Source organism: Carassius auratus, chromosome 47 (assembly GCF_003368295.1).
Source record: "Carassius auratus strain Wakin chromosome 47, ASM336829v1, whole genome shotgun sequence".
NCBI classification, from domain to species: domain Eukaryota; kingdom Metazoa; phylum Chordata; class Actinopteri; order Cypriniformes; family Cyprinidae; genus Carassius; species Carassius auratus.
Genome location: NC_039289.1, coordinates 15,815,791 through 15,834,824, shown reverse-complemented (window position 1 = coordinate 15,834,824; position 19,034 = coordinate 15,815,791). Strand labels below are relative to the sequence as shown.

Genomic DNA, 19,034 nt, shown 5'->3' with positions numbered 1-19,034 from the left:
GTTTGGGGTAGATAGAGCCATGAAACACAAAGTCCTTCTGCAAACCTCTGCGTGGAAGGCGCTGACGGGAGGATGGTGGCTCACTTGTTCTGATATCAGCCGGAAACCAAGATCATCCCTGAAGGTTGAGGAAAAAACATGGTAACTAAGCCCAAGAGCACAACACATTGATGTATTGATATTCACGCGATGAGTGTGATTTTATGCTAATGCTATCAAATTAACAAGTCACACTTGCAATGCTAATGCTAACCCAAATGCTAACAAATGAAAACTAAAACATTACATTTACATTAAAGGTGTGTTCACATTGGCAAAATTTCACCCGTCCATTGTCAGAAGTGTAGCACTGTATGAAGCACAACTTACACAGAAGTCACTTTGAAAAGCAAGCATCGGTTGTCAACATGCATGACTGAATCTGTTACTGAATCTGTTACGAAATCTGTGTGGGGAAATCTTTCACCTTCAGCTGAATTACTACTGAAATGACTGGATTTCACCCGCAAACAATAACCAAACATCAAAATATGGGACTGTACCTGAATGCTAACAAATTAGCATTCAGACAGGGTTGGGATTTCTCACCTGACTAACTCGTATGTTTCTCCTAGCAGGGGGTTGAAGGGTTTACCCGTCCTTTCCCACTGAGACGCCACAGCTGATACGGCAAACGCGGCCACACACTTGATAGAAAACACCTTTTTTATTAGACTGAATATCTAATATAAAATCATTCATGTAATTAACTAAATTCAACTACTATTTCAGGTCAGAAAATGTGAAAACTGGCCATATTGAGAGTTAGCAGATTAATTGGCCATATTTCATTGTTATTTGGCATGTGAGGGGTTTCGCTGGTGTGTTCAGATACTTCAGGTAAATTGTTTTTTTTTACCTTCATTCTCTCATAGAGTCGTCTGAAGCATTAGCCTGATGGATGAGGTACGTGTGCTCCATATATTCTGTTAATCTTTGTAGAAAGCTCAGCGGCTCATTAAAAATAACAGGCATGGTGATCTTAGACAGCTCCTAAAAGAGGAGATGAAAATCAATCAATATGATATGGGCGCTTAAAGTGTGAAAAAGACACTGTCTTAAAGTAAAAGTGCGAGTGAAAGGTTACACAATGGTAAAAAGCTCACCATCCCAATGCACTTCCTCAGTATGCTCCAGATGCTGAGTCATTTCTGGAAGAACATGGGGCGCTGGTAAACTTGTCCTGTGGAATAATTAAAGGTAAGTAACTTGAGTTGTGCCTTGTCAGCTTCTGAAAAATGTCTGTTTAGATTAAGAAACCACTAATATATTTTTATATATAAAACTGGTTTCCATTGTTAAACCCGTTCTGCTGTTGTCATGCAGACGGAACCACGTCTAGACTATGGTTATCTGACAGGTAACAGAGGCTTTATATCTTATTCAGCAAAAACAGGGCCAGTGTCCCGATCAGTTTCAAAGTGCTCAAGATACACAGAACCTGCTCTTTTATACTGTACCTGCTGAATATAAACATAAGATGTGGTGTAGTTAATTGTTGCTTTTTCTGCTTGTTATAAAGTATTAATATACAAACAATAAAGGATATATATATATATATATATATATATATATATATATATATATATATATATATATATATATATATATATATATAATATATGTAAATTTATGCATTTAGTAGACACTTTTATCCAAAAGCGACTTACAGTGCATTCAGGCTATCAATCGTGTTCCCGGGGAATCGAACCCCCAACCTTGCGCTTGAAACGCAATGCTCTACCACTTGAGCTACAGGAACACTAAATATATACTTTTTATATATATATATAAAATTATATATTCAGCTTGCGGATATAAAAAATGTAATGCAAAATATGTTATATTTTAAGTAATTTTTTTCATATTTATGAAATGTATATAACAATAAAATACTGTACACTAAATTATTTTATTATATTTCAAGAAAATAAAAAATTTATTTTAAACAATTATAAAATACAACATTATGTTCATGTATTATATACATGTTGTATTTTCTAAATATAATTTGATAAAATAGTTACCCAGATGTGCAATAAAAATAAGTCTCTTTGATCAGCTCATATATACATCAAAAATTATGTAAATAAATTATAATAAAAAAAAATGTGTGTGTATATACATAAACCCATTTTTTATTATATTTTATTGCATGAACCTGCATTTTCTAAATACACTATTATAATACAGAGTTATCCAGTAAATAAAGTTAACTCCGTGATCTGCTGCGAAGTCAGTCAACTATAAGTCAATGGGCTGTCAATCAACATGCCGAGCCTTAAAAGTTCAAATTACAGCATTAAAACTCGGCTGCCTCATCAATCTTTTACCATTTCATTATGAGTGCGCCTCTTCTGGCCTCGGCTCGCTAAATTATTTACCATGAGATACAAACCAAAACAAAACACAGAGAAGTTGCGTGTAAGAAACTAGACAAATAACAACAAAGTGACACTGAAAAACAAACTGGGTTGAATGTTACGTCTTAGACAAAAATGATTTATACACTTGTATGTTTTAATTGTACAAGTTTGTTTTTTATTTAAAACCCACTGGGAATTTTCAGATGCTTTGCGCTTTTAATTTTCTTAATTAAAAAAAAACTAAATATTTAGTTAATGTTGTTATGCAAGAAATATCCAGTACAAAATAGTTCGTAGTTTGCGTTTTAGGCGCTCCCACCTGTATTTCTTCACTCCGTTAACACTGGCCACCTCATCGTCGTCCTCTTCCTCTCCACGACGGTCTTCCCGGGACATCCTGCCGCTGAGATGACTCGAGATGCTGCAGAAGAGCTCGGAATTGAAGTCCTCTCCGTCTTCGTACGAAATGGGGTAGCTGTTTCACAACTGCTCAGCACAGGCTCACAGTCTGAATCTGCGGCGACCGAGCACAAACAGACATGGCTTAGACGGACAATGAGCGACTGACGGCGACGAGCTCTCGCAGGAAACCTGAGCAGGGGATCGGGTGGCGATTAATGGGATCACACAGACGGAAGTGACAGGACACGTCCCTGAGAAAGGTGCCACATACTTATGAAGTTAAATCTGAAGATTTCCTTGTTAACTGTAACAGTATTTACACTGCAGGCTCTGATATGGCTGACAAGTTGCACATGGACTCATGGTGACCGTGTAATTATATCGGACACCATGGATATCACATTAAAAAATTCTATCTATGCATTTATCAACTTGGCCTGAAAACTCAAAAAACTTTATTTTACAAAAGTGAGATTGTTGAGCCTTGGTGCTTATGAGGTTTTAATTCAGTAGTTTTCTGATCACATTCTCTGTACATTTTCTGTCACTCTACTGTTTATTCAGTAGGGAAATGGTCCAGAAATTTTGCATATTTTATGATGCCAATGCTACAAATAAAAAATGTTCTCAACTTATATCGGATTACATTTAAATTATATCCCTTCACTCTCTAAAACTATATCTGCACAATTAAAAAGGCAAAAGGCCACATGTAAATAATGTAATTATTCAAAAAGTGTGGGGCATCTCTCTAATGCTCATTTATCTGGTCAAAAATAGTTAAAAACAATAAAATTGTAAAATATAATTACAATTCAAAATAACTATTTTCTATATGAAAATATGGTCACACTTTATTTTAGGGTCAAATTCTCACTATTAACTAACCATTAACTATTACTTTTGCCTCAATTAACTCCTTATGTGCTGCTTATTAATAGTTTATAAGGTATTTGTTAAGTTTAGGGTATTGGGTAGGATTATGGATGTCATGCATTATATGTACTTATAAGCACTAATAAACAGAGAATATGTTAATAATAGACATGCTAATAAGCAAATAGTTATTAGTGTGAATTGGACCCTATACTAAAGTGTTACCGAAAATATTTTAAAAAGTAATTTATTTCTAACGCAAAGCTGATTTTTTTTAGCATCATTACTGCAGTCTTCAGTGTCACATGATCCTTTAGAAATTATTCTAAAATGATGATCTGCTGCTCAATAAACATTTCTTATTACGAATGTTGAAAACAGTTGTCTTGCTTAATAATTGTGAAAAATTACTTTTTCAGGATTGTTTGAGGAGTAAAAGGAGTTAAAAATGACAGAATTGAATTGAAATACAAATCCTTTTGTAACATTATAAACGTCTTTACTGTCACCTTTGATTGATTTAATACACCCTTGATAAATAAAAGTAGCAATGTCTTTCAAAAAACCACCCCCAAATGTTTGAGCTGAAGTGTTTGCGGGGTTGGCTGTTACTCTCAAGCTTACGAACCCGACAGAGCGTCGTGGAACTCGTCTTCGCTGAGGACGCTGCGGGGCGACGAGCCTTTAACCACCGACTGCTCCAGCTCATGATGTTCAGTGGCCAGCGTCTGCAGAGCCTCCGACAGGATCTTATTCTTCTCCAGCTCCTGCTCCAGTTTCAAACTGCGTGCCTGGGAAAAACACAGGCACACTTTAAATTCATTATATAAAGACATGTTTTATACTTTCAGTGTATTTGGGACCATTAACAATGATTCTACCTGTTGTTTTGTCTTTTTTTAAAAGGGATTTTGGGGGCTTTATTTGACAAATATAGGGAATAGGGACATCAAATTTTGTTGTGGCAGAATTCAATCCTGTGTAGTCCAAGTGAGTACCAAGGATCAAATGAATCACAAACACATGAATTAACCACTGTGCCCAGGCTCTGTTTTTAAGAAGGTGCTTTAATAATAGCTTTATAGCAATGGATGTGCAATGAAATAGGTACATACTCCTTCCTGTTTGGAAAAAAGCCCTAGACACTGGTGCAGTGAGGAGCAGGTCTCACTGGAGGCTTCACAGACCTCCTTCAGCTTCTGAACAACTGCTGTAGGGACTCCTGCAAGAATATAAAAATGCACTGCGGCTTTAAAAAAACAACAACAGGTCTGTATATGTGGTTTCGGCCAATCAGAGGCAGCGGGTGACTCAAAACCTTACGTTCTGCCAGGCCATCTTCTTTCACCATGGACAGGAGAGCCAACACCTCCGTCTCCAGTTTCTGATGGCAAGCCTCGGCCCGCTGTCACACGAAAGAGGAACAAGATGGATATTATGAAAGAGAAATGTTAAGACTGTAAGAAAGGGTCAGGGTTAGTCAACTTCACCACTTCCCGCGGTTAGAGCGAAAAGGGAAGTCAGAGCTCATTTTTCTTTGAACTGCAGAAAATATGAGCATGAGACACACGGTCTATTTATAGTTCATTTTTATGGCACAAAAGTTAATTAATTAATTATCATGTAATAATGTAGACAACAGCTCAATCATTTATGCAGTGTATTTATGGTATATAGTCTTATAGTGCACTATATATATATATATATATATAAATAAAAAATAATATACATATATATTATATATATATATATTTATATATATATATATATATATATAATATACATATATATTATATATATATATATATATAATATATATATATATATATATATATATATATATATATATATATATAATATACATATATATTATATATATATAATATACATATATATTATATATATATATAATATATATATATATATATATATATATATATATATATATATATATATATATATATATATATATATATATATATATATATATATATATATATATATATATATATATATATATATATATATATATATATATATATATATATATATATATAAATAAAAAATATTATATATATATATATATATATATATATATATATATACATATATATATATATATATATATACATATATCACTAAATATAAACAACTAAATAAAATGAGTAATTTAAACGTATGTATTTATTTTTATTCATTTTAACTTTAGCATTAGATAACCTCATTGTATGTACTTAGAAAATGTTGGTAATATATATATATATATATATATATATATATATATAAAAGTTGTATACACACAAATTAAATTTATCTTTGTAATTGTTTCGGTGAATCATACAACCTTTTTCTGCTGAAAGATCATTATGTCACATGATGAACAGCTATGGATCCTCATAGAAGAGGAAGGAAGAGCGGCCATGTGCATTCTGTCAGCTGATGTGACGGGCAAGAAACAGTTTCATTAATAAATTAAGATCCCGATGTGAATTCTCACCTGAAGGGAGTCAGAAAGCTCATGTACAGACACAGCGTTGTCTTCCTCTTCCTCGCTCTCTGGGTCCTGTGAGCAGTAATGAGTGCTAAAGGCTGAATGTTCCTCTATGGCCTCAAGCCACCTCTGAAAAATAACACACACATTCATACACACATACGCCACACACTCCAGTCTAATCTAACCACAGAGCTGAAAGAAATCTCACTTCTCTGGTAGATTCGGGGTCGTTCGTCTGTGACACTTTGAAATGGTGAACAGTGTTGTCAAAGCATCGGACTGTGAAATAGCAGTTATCTTTCGCTTTAATCTGAAAGTTACAAAGAAAAGCAGTTTGGGAAATCCTGTTAACTATCCCACAAAACATGAATCAGCATTTTGTTCATCAAATGAATCTTACCATGCTCTGCGCTTGTGTTAGCGGTTTGCAACCTTGCCGGTGAGTGTTTGAATCTGCATCTGACCTTGAGTTAAAAAAAAAAAAAAAAAACGTTTTCAAATATTTATTTTGAAACATTATTTTTGGGGGTAATTTTCCTTTCATTAAAAAGTTTTATATATTATGACCTTGATGAGTTACAATACAATTTTTTTTCTTTTCGAATTTTGCAAAATAAGTCTTTAATTTTAGCTATTTATTTATCATTACATTTTAATATCTATTGTATCCTTGATGGTTTAAAATTTTTTGAAACTTTACAATAAAAATGTCAGTTTCCAATATTTCTTTCTTCGAATTTTCCTAAATTAGTCTTTAATTTCAGAAATTTTACGTTCATATTTTATTATATATTATGATACTATATACTGTATATATACACATTATGAACAAATTCTGTAGCTTTTGCAAAATAAGTCTTTAAGCAATTTTCTTAACATTGCATTTAAGTAAAATTTTTTTGAATATTTACAATTTTACCGTATTTCTTTTCTTCAAATATGATTTTTTTTTTTTTTTTTTTTTACAGCATTTATCTCTGTACATTTTACAAAATAAGTCTTTAATTCCAGTAATTTTACTATCATTACATTCTATTATTTATTATACATATATTTCAATTATTACAGCATCACATTTGGGGAATAGAGGCAGATACTCACTGTTTAGGGTACCATGACAAGACTCCATCCTGAAGAACTACCCAGTAGGAGCGCCAGCCAAAAAACCTCGAGCTCTGAAATAAAAATAGAAAAGGAAATTGAAAAATATTCCAAATCTGTCTACTATAGTTATAGATTTTGATAAAGCATACCTTCCAAAGAGGCCCCTCAAACATTTTAACATGTCGCGTCATGCCCTACAGGAGGAAAGTGTCATAACAATAAAACCAAATTCACAAACAAAACCTACACCATCGAAAATAAGTGTCAAAACATCAGCGTTATGATATGGTGATATTTTTTAATTACATGTATTTGAACTGTCGAATTAATTGAACCTACTTTCATAACATTTCCTGTAATGATCTGCTTCATTTCTGCATCGTTAGCCAAATCAAAAACAGTCTGATCTAAAAGCAAATGAGAAACAAAAAGCTAAAATTAATCAACATGTATCAGGCAACCACAAAAAGTCAGAGGTCAATCAACAAAAAAAAAAATGCATTGTTATATATAAATCTGTAGATGTGCTAAAATAGTAAAAATACGACTAAGACCGTAACGAAACTACAACATCAATAACAACATCGAATTGCGAAAATACTGACTTGGCGACAAACACAGCAGTGTTGAATGCTTTGAAAAGCGACGCTACTATAAGGAGGAGCTCACTACCGATTTTGTTCTTGATGTTGGGGTTGGCCTTGTGCTGAAGAAGCTTAACGGCGCACTGTTTCTGGCCTCTGTAAGCGGCGCAGTGCAGCGGCGTGTTGCCCAACAAGTCTGTACAGCTTATGTTTGGGGGTTTCTTCATGTTTAGCTACACGAGGAACAAGAAGATCAGACCTCACAACTGCTCAAAGAGGTTTAGTGACAACAACAAGTTCTGCAAAGTAGTTAGCAAGGTTACCAGTCTTGTGAGGGTACACAAGGCTCCTTCCCGCGCCGCCTCCAGCAGCTGCTCCTCTAGTTTCCTCTCTTCAGTCCGCTCAGCAGCTACAAGGTCAGAAATTGAATGCTAGTGATTTAGCAATCATTCTGCAGAATTTATCCAAAATAAATACGATTTCATGCACTTTCAGCACGCTTACCCTCCAACATGCTTTTAATCTCAGCACTCTGGGTAATGTCTTTAGGTATCTGGGCCATGCCGTTGATGACAGAAGCGCAAGCGTCATACTGAAGAAGCAACATTACAACCTCCTAAACCACAAAACTAGCATTCAGTATCCAATCAGTATTAACATTCAGGTGAGTAGTTACTATATCAGGGATTTAAAGGGATATAAAGGGAATTTTGTCATTAATCACTTTACCCCCATGTCGTTCCAAACCCGTAAAAGCTTTGTTCGTCTTCAGAACACAATTTAAGATATTTTGGATGATTATAATGTTATAACGTATGCAGATTGCGTTCAGCGGATGTTTTCCAAAACGGCGCAATGGTGATGTGGATTTGTTGTTGTTTTCTTCGCATACATAAAGTATTCTCGTCGCTTCATAACGTTACGGTTGAACCACTGATGGCAGATGGACTATTCGGACGACGTCTTTCAAACTTTTCTGGACCTTGACAGTGTCATTTATTTGACGGTCTATGGGACAGTCACAAGCCTCCTGGTTTTCTTTCAAAATATATTCAATTGTGTTCTGAAGACGAACTAAGCTTTTACGGGTTTGGAACTAAATCGGGGTAAGTAATTGATGACTAAATTTAAATTTTAGGGTGGAATATCCCTTTAAGGCTATACACGCTCATATGGCTCAAAAGTATAGCACTTCTTTGAGATTGCCCAAAAATGCCTTTTATGACTCTGCTAACTGCTAACCGATAGCCAATGTATTACTTGACATAAAATAAACATTATATTAAATAAAAACGTGTATGTGTGTGTGTGTGTATATATATATCAAGTCAAGTCAGCTTTATTGTCAATTTTCTACATGTAGAGTACAGTAGTAAAAATCTAGATCAAATATAACACGTAAGATACAACTTTACAATAAGGGCATGTAAAAAAGTCATATAACAGAAATAAAAATAAAGTTAAATAAAGCATTGCAAGGCACATGGCAGATAGAGTGCAAAAGCAACATTTCTACTGATTTACTGTTGTTAATTATATGTTGATTTGTTTAAAATTATAAGTTGATTTGTGATTTCCGAGGTTGCAAATTTATTTTATATCTTTAATTTAAAACATTACTTACCTGTAAAAAACATTTACAATGATCAAATCCATTCAGGAAACAAATGTTCCTTAATATCATTGTTGGTTGCATTTCTTTCTTCTTTTTTTTATATTAGTCAAACTGATTATCAGTCTATCATCAAAAGCTTATATCTCAGTGCATGAACAAGTATGACAGTAAAACATACTTTTCTCCCGGTGAATGCTGCTTTATGGAGAGGTGTGTCTCCGACATTATTTGGCAAATTGGCATCTGCTCCATTCTGTAAGAAGCACAGATGAGCAACAACTAGACATTAAAAAACCAAGCGCTAATTCTACTCGGAAAAATACCAGTGCACACATATATGAGAATATAAAAAGCGGAGATGTTCAATACCTTCAGTAAGGTCTCAACAACATCTTTGTGCCCAAAGTAGCAGGCCAGATGAAGAGGAGTCCAGCCATGATTAGATTTGCTTTTGCCTGAAACAATGCAACGCTGTTAGAAGTACTCCAATATGTCTGGAAACATTCGAGTTGTCAACAGAAACCTAATGAGGTGTTCTACCCTTGCAGTTGATGTCGATTTTGGCCTCCTCCTTTATCTTGGACATCAAAAGCTTCCGGATTCCTTCTAGGTTCCCGTTCCTGGCATCCCTGAGGAACTGCTCCTCCGGGTCCAGCTCCTCCATGACTTCATGAACAATTAAAAACATAACATTCAAACAAAACCGTAAATCAGAGCCTCGAGTAACCGTGTAAGGGTATTAAAAAGCCATGTCATATTCCAGGAAACATATAAATGTAGACTGAAACAAATGGCATGTGACTTCCTTGTTTAGACTGGAAGAAAACATTTAAAAGCCGTAAACAGAGCAGAACCTATTAGTGACATCATCAGAAATGCCCTTATAATAAAGGTCTGGTGAAAAAGCACCAAAGAAAACCAGACAATAATTAATTCTAAGCAGGTTAACCCTATATAGCCTAGTTTATCATATTTGAAATTTATATTTGTAAGGCCTCTAAATTATCAACATAAAACTACATGCCTTCTACCTCTACATTTTTTTTTTTTAAGCAAGTAAAAGGCATTTTCAAAAAATGTCCATTCTATAAACTTATTTCAGCTCATGATACATGCTGTGAAATCTGGTTTGACATTCACGGCGTAAATGTAAGAGACACTTAGCAACATTTCAAGATCGAATTTGAACACTTGATGGACTGAAGCAACTTCGGTTTACTTAAATATCCATAAATCATGTTAAAAAGCGAGGATCAAAAATTATGCATCACGTTTTTCGAAGAACATTTATGCATTCATCTCTCAATCATCTTTGTATTGCATTGCATTGCATTATGACTTTACAGGGTTAATATGTCGGCCACTGATGCAACCAGGCAGGAAAAAAAATGTCTTTGTATGCAGATTAACCGTTTGGTAAAGCATAAAGCTTTTGTTTGTGCTGAATGTAGGTCAGTATGCTAAAAGAAAGATGTAATATATAGGTTTAAGAGCCAAACTTAGACTAACACACAACTTAAGTGAATAAAAATAGGTTAAAAATCATCGTGCACTTAAGTGTTTCCACTATCACCAAATACATTTGAGCGAACTGTCAATCATTTCCTGGAAAGAAATAGTTAAGTTACACCACAAAGTTATGAAAGCGCGGTGCTTTTCTACGGTTGTAAATGACTTGAAAGTTAATGGAAGATAAACTTCAGCAGTAAATAACAAAGTAAAGTCGACTGTCATTTAACTTTCTGACCTCTCAAGCCTTGATACAAACTTGTCTGAGCACAACATCACCACCAGGACTGTTCAACTTCAACCTGTCTGCATTTGATTGCTTTCTATCTGTCAGAGCATTGACTTCACAGGAACTGAGAGTTAAACCGATAAAACTAGCTGAAGAGCATCGAAGATAGTTTCTATTCATTTAATCTTTAAGTCCATTTACTTGCAAATATCGGAGGTCTCCATCAGGATGTGGGTTTATTGGTCATGAGCTGCAGTCAAAAATAAAATGCAAAATAAAACAAATAATAAAATCCAAATGATTTACAAAAATCACTGTGTGTGTGTATAAACCGCTCTAAACATGTCAAACATAACTTATAAATATTTTTGCATAAGTTCTAACTTATAAAATATATAAAGACTTGCCTGTTTTTAAAAGTTAAAGCATGACTTGAGGTTCGAGACGCGCAGACATCCTTGCTGCAGATCACTCCGCAATAAAAAACATAAATTATTTCAACAAATGATTTCCATGAACTGCTTTATCATAGAGTTGACAGACCATGCGATGCACTCTTCCCGTTTGAGAGACTCACACTCACACACGAGAGTCTTTGCTAATAGTGCAAAGTTCTTCACAAGCATCTTTAACAAACATCTTACAATTTGCTGTGCAACTCCACACAGACTGCGCGCTAACTAACATCACAAGGCGATATGGAAATAAACAGCTGACTGACAACACGCGTGATGACGATGCACATCCGGTTTGGATGACCGTAAACAGCCAACTTCTACTACTAGTACTACTACTAATAATAATAGGTTTTAAAATAGTTAGAGATTATACGGACAGACAGACAAACAAACAAACAAACATATTTTTTCCCCCTCAACTCTGTTGTTCATGGCTCTTATTTTGAAATGTGTTGCGGAAGTGAGTCAGTTGCGTCCTCAACATGGAGGGGTTTGTGGCAGACGGCGTGTCAGCGCCTTTACCTGGACGATGTGCTTTTTATGTAGCAAAAAAGAAACGATACTGCAAGATGATTGTTGGAAGTGGGAAAACTTTCTGCGGTGAACATGCAAACGCTGTATGTGGATGGAAATACGTTATACTGGCAATGTTGTGCTACCCCTGAATGGATGCACTACTACTTAACTTCAGTTACTCCTATTAATAGATCAAATGAGTTATTGTTTTCTAAAAATGTGATGCCATTTCAATATAGGGTGAAGAAGAGAGTGAGAAAAAACGAATACCCTGTCCTCTGGATCCCAAACAGTAAGAAGTTCACTCTTCTAACAAGTCTGAGAAAGTTTCTGTAGTGTTTAAGTAGTTCAGTCCAAACTGAATCAATAATTATTCCAGAGTTTTAGATTCATGCATAAAGAAATTTTATATCTGGCTTGAATGTTTCTTAATAAATTAATTAATGTGAAACTTGACAAATCTAGAAGTGAATGCATTATGACTGGTGTCATTGCATCATTTTGCATTTGAAAGACTTTGATATACATACATGTAATATTTCACATTAAGGACATATTTGAAAACCTAAAAAATGTGTATTTTAAAATTAACCTCTGTATCCTACTGTCATATAGTCAATATGAAATATTGAGGTTCAGTCTGAGGTGGTTTTAAGGGTCATTTAATGTCAACATTTGTAAATAAAGAGAAATAAAATGACATTTGTACATTTGTGTTAAGAACATTAGTCATCATTTATAACTATTTTTAAAGTTAAATTTGGATTAGTCCTAAAACTTATAACAAGTAGAGTTTTGTCCCATATCTAAGTTGTAGAGTTTGAACCTTTGTTTTTATATTAAAAAAATCTTCTCTCCTGACGCAAACAGCACTGTATTTGAAGATAATTTGGCTAAACACCTGAAGAAATGCAACTCTAAGGAGAAACCAAAACCTGTATGTATAAATAATTCCACCTACAATTATTTCTGAAGAATACTTTGTAATAACATTAGAAAAATTAAATCCATGTAGCATAACACAATGCTTGGCTGCTATTAATGGCTGCTATGTTTGATTTGTTTATAGATTTATTATGTGAAGGATATCAATGCAGGGTCTGCAAATGAAGATGAACCTATAGAGGAGGTGATTGTATTGGTTATGAGAGCATGCGAATCGAGATTTCATGGCTTTAAGTAATAGATATGTGATTAATAATGTTGCATCAATGCAGATAACCATTGCTGAGCGATCCAAAGAGGAACTGGAAAAGTTGATTGTGAAACTCAAAACTGCACTGAAGGGTATCCAACGGTCACTTGAGTTTCATTACATGATTATTAAATCTGGTTAGGCCATTGTCATTTTTTTAAATGTAATTATAAGCGATTTGTACGTGTTTCCTCAGGACTAAATACCAAACTCGTTGAAAAAATCCTCTCCCATGCTGCTTTACATGAGCCTCTAAGTGACCCAAAGAATGGAGATTCTGCCTTTAAACACCTCAAACAACAGGTAAAGCACTCCAGAACCGCTTAAGCACACATACTATTTATAAATAGTCTTTGTTTATCCTCATTTTCAAGATATGTTTCACAGGCTTCAATTCTTGGAAACATGGAGGTTTTAGAACTGCTCGGCCCGAACAGATGCTACATAGAGTTTGGAGCAGGGAAAGGAAAACTCTCCCACTGGATTCACATCGCTCTTAAAGCAGCTGAAAATGTGAATTTTTTACTTGTGGAAAGGTCCAGTACTCGCTTTAAGGTGAGGTTTATTCGCATAAAGATATCCTTTCGTCAAATTCAGAAAAATATTGTTCTTTCGACTCAAAAGTGAGGCTGAATTTCAATTTGATGTGTTTTAGGTGGATGGCAAGCACAAAAATACAGGCTCGACGTTTGATAGGCTTCAGGTTGATATTCAGCACCTTGATTTATGTGAGTAAACTAGTTGTAATTGTCTTAATATATTCTAAAATTAATTGTTTTATTATATTATTTTGATCTGCTAATAAACAACTTCTTTGTACCTTTCAGCAAAGGTCCCTCTACTGAGAAAAAAAGGACTTCCTATTATTGGTGTTGGGAAGCACCTCTGTGGTGCAGCAACAGGTTGAAGAGAATTACTTAAACATCATTATGGTATCAGTACTACTAGATTGAGTTTTGTTGACTTGACTCCACAGATCTGGCCCTTCGGTGTTTATTTGAGCACAACTGCTCTGACAAAGTTGATGAACCTCCAACAAAGCGCATAAAACTCCATCAGAATGAGGGTGCTGGTGATTTTATTAAGCCTGTTCCCTCAACCGAAGGCAGGGAGACTGGCGAAAGGCTTATAGTGTCAGGACTGGCCATTGCTCTTTGCTGCCACCACCGTTGCGACTGGAGACACTACGTGGGAAAAGACTTCTTCAGGAAGAGAGGTCTTGGACCAGAAGAGTTTGCTGCTTTTCAGCGCATGTCAAGCTGGGCCACTTGTGGGATGAGAAAAATTGGGTCCAATACAACGGATAAACGAAGTGAACATAAAACAGGTGAAGAGGAAGAACATGAGATATGCGAGGACACTTTACCAGATCCCCTTAACGGGTGAGTTTTCTGCTGATCGACCAATACAAATTGCATCAAGATCATGATCTCATTTTTAACGTTTTTCCTTGCAGTTTGATGTCAGTTGAAGACCGGGAACAGATCGGATGGCTTTGTAAGCGTCTGATTGACCATGGCAGAGTGTATTACCTTCAGCAAAAAGGCTTTGAAACCAACCTGAAATACTACACAAGCAGAGACATTTCATTGGAGAATGTGTTACTAACAGCCGTTCCCGCAGCCAATCAGAATAGAGATGAATCTCAACAGCCTTCTTAAACAAGACAAACTAGCACAAGTGCAGGACACATGTCCTTCATTTGATTTGATCAATGTTGATGCATTTTTATTTTTTAGCTCATCCACAAACATTAGTTATGACATACTAGCAGAAAGCAGCAACTCCAACAAACAGCATAGACGAGACGTTTAAAAGGCGTGAAGTGCTCTTCACAAAACGTGGGGGAACAAAACTTGACATGATGGACCGGCAGATCAAGACAGAAGCCAGCATGCAAGTCACAAAGAAGATGCGGTCTCTGACACGCCTTCCAATGTCACATTTATCACTGATGTGAAAGTTTGGGATCCTGCAAGAGACATTTAACACAAAAGTTGATCTTTAAAAGGCTCTCAAGGCTTTAATTTCATTGTTTGATTAACTTATGAAACAAGTTACAATAAAAAAAAATAAGTTCAGCTACCAATTTTGCACACAATACATATTGAGTACGGCATAACCTCTTTTCCGGGCCTCTTGGATGTAGAAGTGCATGAACTCGCGACCAAACATCTCCCTGTCATTCTCTTCTTCATCTGCATCCTCTTTTAAGTCAGGAAGCGTCACATCATATGTCAAAGGATTGTCTCGGAAATTCACAAACCTGCAGAATGAGCATTTTAAACTTCGTAATCATTTGTAAAAATGCGCAAGGATGCAGACATGAATGCTTCACCAGTGCTAAGCAACTCAGTCCAAGAAGCATTTGCATTTACAAGTTTTTTTTTATAGGTCCCCAATGACAGTCTACAAATTGAATAATAGTTTAGTGCTTACCTGAGGTTACTCATGCCCTCCATAAGTGGAGGAATGTCTCGTAGTTTATTTTTGCTCAGAACTAGCGTGTCCAGACTTTGCATGCGACAGATATTGTCTGGCAGGTACTCTAGTTCGTTTCTTGGGAGCCACAAGGTGTGAAGTTTCTCCATTCTAAATTGGGATGTAAAGTTTATACAAAATCTTGTTTCTATTAGTACTACGTTGACAGAAAATAATGAGCTGATGTTTCTTCTTTGTTATTTAGTATTTTACCTGTGAATATCTTCTGGCAAACTTTCCAACCTGTTGCTGCCCATGTCTAGCCACTCTAGAGAAGGAAGGTTGACCACACAATCTGGGATGGTGGTGAACTGGTTCATGGAGAGGTCCAAGTGATACAGCTTCTTTAGATTGCTAAGCTAAGGAAATAAGATCAAAGTAAGCACAGGCAGTAGGTTTATATAGAGTTTTAAAGACCAAATATGTTGTGTATACATATGTGTTCAATGATATTGATACCTGAGTCGGCAACTCATCCAGATTTTCGTTCATTGAAAGTTCCAGTTTCTCCAGATTTTCACAGCAACCAAGTTCTTCTGGTACGCAGCTTACTTTATTATAGCTCAAAAACAGCTCTCTTAACCGAGTTAGTTTGCCTGTTAGTTATAAGAGCATATCTGAGAGTTACTTTGGCTAAAGAAAGTCAAAGTTTGTACAAATTAACCAGTTTTTGTACTGACCGATTTCTTTAGGTATTTCTGTGACTGAATTGCGAGACAGGTCCAAGACTATGAGACTCTCAAAGCTTGAGATGAACCGGGGGATTTTTTTAAGTCCTATTCGGTGTAACTGCCATTCTTGGATCTGGGAGAGTTGAACTAGAGCTGGAGGAAGAGTCTGCGAAAAGAGTGCAAAGAATGAAAACCAAACACTAGATAGGAGAAAAAAAATCGTTAAAGCCAGTAGACTGCTATATCTGCAATAAACGAGCATTGTTGTCTAGCTCTTTTTCTTTTAGAAGTCTGGAATGTCCAATCCTGTTTCTGGAGGGCCACCTTTCTGTGGAGTTCAGCTTCTACCTCCATTAAGCACACTTACCCTGCGTACCATTCGAAAGGGCTCATCCCTATGTCCTAATCCCTCCAAAGGGTTTACCCTCTGGTGTGAGAGCTTTTAAGGGTTTAGGGGACCAAACAACTGTTTCTTGAAGTGCCCTTCTGCGTCATCATACTGTGCCCACACGCAGGCGCTGTCATCATGCAAAGAATCTGCTCAAAGGATCATGGGAGCCCGAAGTTTCCAAGTGTTGTACCCTTTGAAATCCTTCATTCTGAAGGGCCCTTTGAAGTAGCCAGTTTTGAGCCCTTCCATTAGAAATGACCCTTCAATATGGCGGCCATAATTGTTTTCACTCCAAAGTGCCCTTCGGAAGGCGATATATCCCGTTTGGAACACACCATCAATCAAGGTTTTTAAAATGACTTTAAATACCTAGGCAGGTGTGTTTGAGCAGGTTGAAGCTAACCTTTGCAGGAACTCCAGAAGCAGGATTGGATGCCTTTGCTCTAAGTACTGCCACAAACCATATCATAGTCCAAAGGTGTCCAATCCTGTTCCTGGAGGCTCAGTGTCCTGAGTTTAGCTGTAACCCTAATTAAACCTGATCCAGCTAATAAACCGGTTCTGGAGCTAAAGGACCACATTCCTTTAAAGTATAGGTTAAACCTTGATTAAACACCCTGAAACAACTAGTCAGGGTTTTCAGGAGGTAAATTCTGCAGGAATGGAAACCTCCAGGAGGGGAACTGGACACCTGTGCCATGTGTAGGTGACTTGGGCGGAAGCCCATTCATCGCCCCTTTGGGATAAGACCTTTATTTATATATTTGTCAATGAGTCAATGGTGCACCTTGCTCACTAGATGACAGCACTGGATTTTTTCTTCTAATTTGAATCTGACCACAAAATCCAAAGCACAGAATTCTTTACCTTCCACTCTTCCTGTTCAATACGCAGGATGATGCGCCTGTCCTCTGTCACAACTTTTTCCTTTAGCTTGGCCAAAGTGATACGATCCTCCCAAGCACCTGTCAAACCTAAGCCAAAGAACTATTCAAAAAACTCTCTTTTATACTAAATCTATTAACGAGGTTTCAGGATAAATTAAGTGGTTCTCAACTGGTTCTTCAGGATCCAGATTTTACTTAGGACATCAAGGGGCATCCCAAAACAGTACTAAAGCCAAAATTAACATTTGGTGCAGTATGGTTTGTATCTTTTTTTTAACCTTGCATAGTTTAGTTCATGGTTTTTAAAAGATGAAGCTCATGTCAAACAACTTCCCATGCTGATAAATATTTGGCGAGCTTTTACAAAGTAACAAATGAATCATAGAGTTTGAGTGGACTCTTGAACCTTTAATGCTGAAAAGTATTTCAACATAAATCCCAACTATACATGATTTTATGATTACTGTTCGCACTTAGTATCCTGAAATGCTTTTTAAGATCACGATCCCACCAGTTGAGAACCATTACTTAAAAAAATTATAATTATGCTTCCCATGGGATATATGACAGTAATGGACTTACCTACCCACTGCTCTCCTGTCTCTCTGCTCTATCTCCTTCTTCAGTTCATCTTTGCTTTTCTTTATCCTGGTTCCCACAGAGCCTTATAGAGTTCACCGCCCCACAGCACACAGTGACCCCCGTCATGGTGATACAGAGCCCCAAATATCACCTCACACACACAGTATGCTAGGGCAGTAGATAAGCCATTTTAATGGCCAGGAATATGCATGCACTGTATGTTGTATTGGTTTGATATGACTTGCCACATTGAATTATTACTATGTAAATCATATGCTGGGATTGGCATTAAAGAAACTGAGAAAGTTTGAATTAGCGAATGCTTACCACTCTCATTGGGTAATATTGTCCTTCCAGCGCTTGTACCATGTTTTTACCAGGTCAGCTCCCATTTGATATAAAGAAGATAGTCACCAATGCTGCACAATTCCTCTGACGATTCTAGTAAGTGTGACCTGTGTTGAAAGAATTAGCTTTGAAGTAATTATCCCCTCCGTGTTTGTCCCAGGTTTTCCCTCTTGAAGCATAACTCGGCCAGTGTCTATTATTTAACCAGAGACAACACTGAATAGTGTGGTCACATGCTAAAGTTGGCACAAGAAGCAGCTGTCTACTTTTGTATAGCTACTTTACCA

At 36.1% G+C, this 19,034-nt stretch overlaps 2 protein-coding genes and 1 pseudogene across 2 annotated transcripts; 1 reads left to right on the top strand and 2 right to left on the bottom strand.

The window, feature by feature from the left end:
- Window positions 1-4: 4 nt before the first annotated feature.
- Window positions 5-11,936, bottom strand: LOC113064639 (oxysterol-binding protein-related protein 1-like; annotated as a pseudogene).
- Window positions 11,937-12,031: 95 nt separating this feature from the next.
- On the top strand, window positions 12,032-15,490 carry LOC113065233 (tRNA:m(4)X modification enzyme TRM13 homolog). The gene is made up of 11 exons (XM_026236514.1): window positions 12,032-12,293; window positions 12,432-12,484; window positions 13,063-13,129; window positions 13,262-13,321; window positions 13,410-13,479; window positions 13,584-13,690; window positions 13,775-13,942; window positions 14,043-14,115; window positions 14,215-14,289; window positions 14,364-14,769; window positions 14,844-15,490. Exons 1-11 carry the CDS (start codon window positions 12,159-12,161, stop codon window positions 15,046-15,048), a joined length of 1,419 nt encoding a protein of 472 aa, XP_026092299.1. The 5' UTR covers window positions 12,032-12,158; the 3' UTR covers window positions 15,049-15,490.
- On the bottom strand, window positions 15,089-17,786 carry LOC113065234 (leucine-rich repeat-containing protein 39-like). The gene is made up of 6 exons (XM_026236515.1): window positions 16,549-17,786; window positions 16,328-16,464; window positions 16,082-16,227; window positions 15,827-15,979; window positions 15,511-15,653; window positions 15,089-15,359 (listed from the first exon to the last, which is right to left on the bottom strand). The coding sequence occupies exons 1-6, from the start codon at window positions 16,799-16,801 to the stop codon at window positions 15,289-15,291; spliced, it is 903 nt and encodes a 300-aa protein (XP_026092300.1). The 5' UTR covers window positions 16,802-17,786; the 3' UTR covers window positions 15,089-15,288.
- Window positions 17,787-19,034: the final 1,248 nt, after the last annotated feature.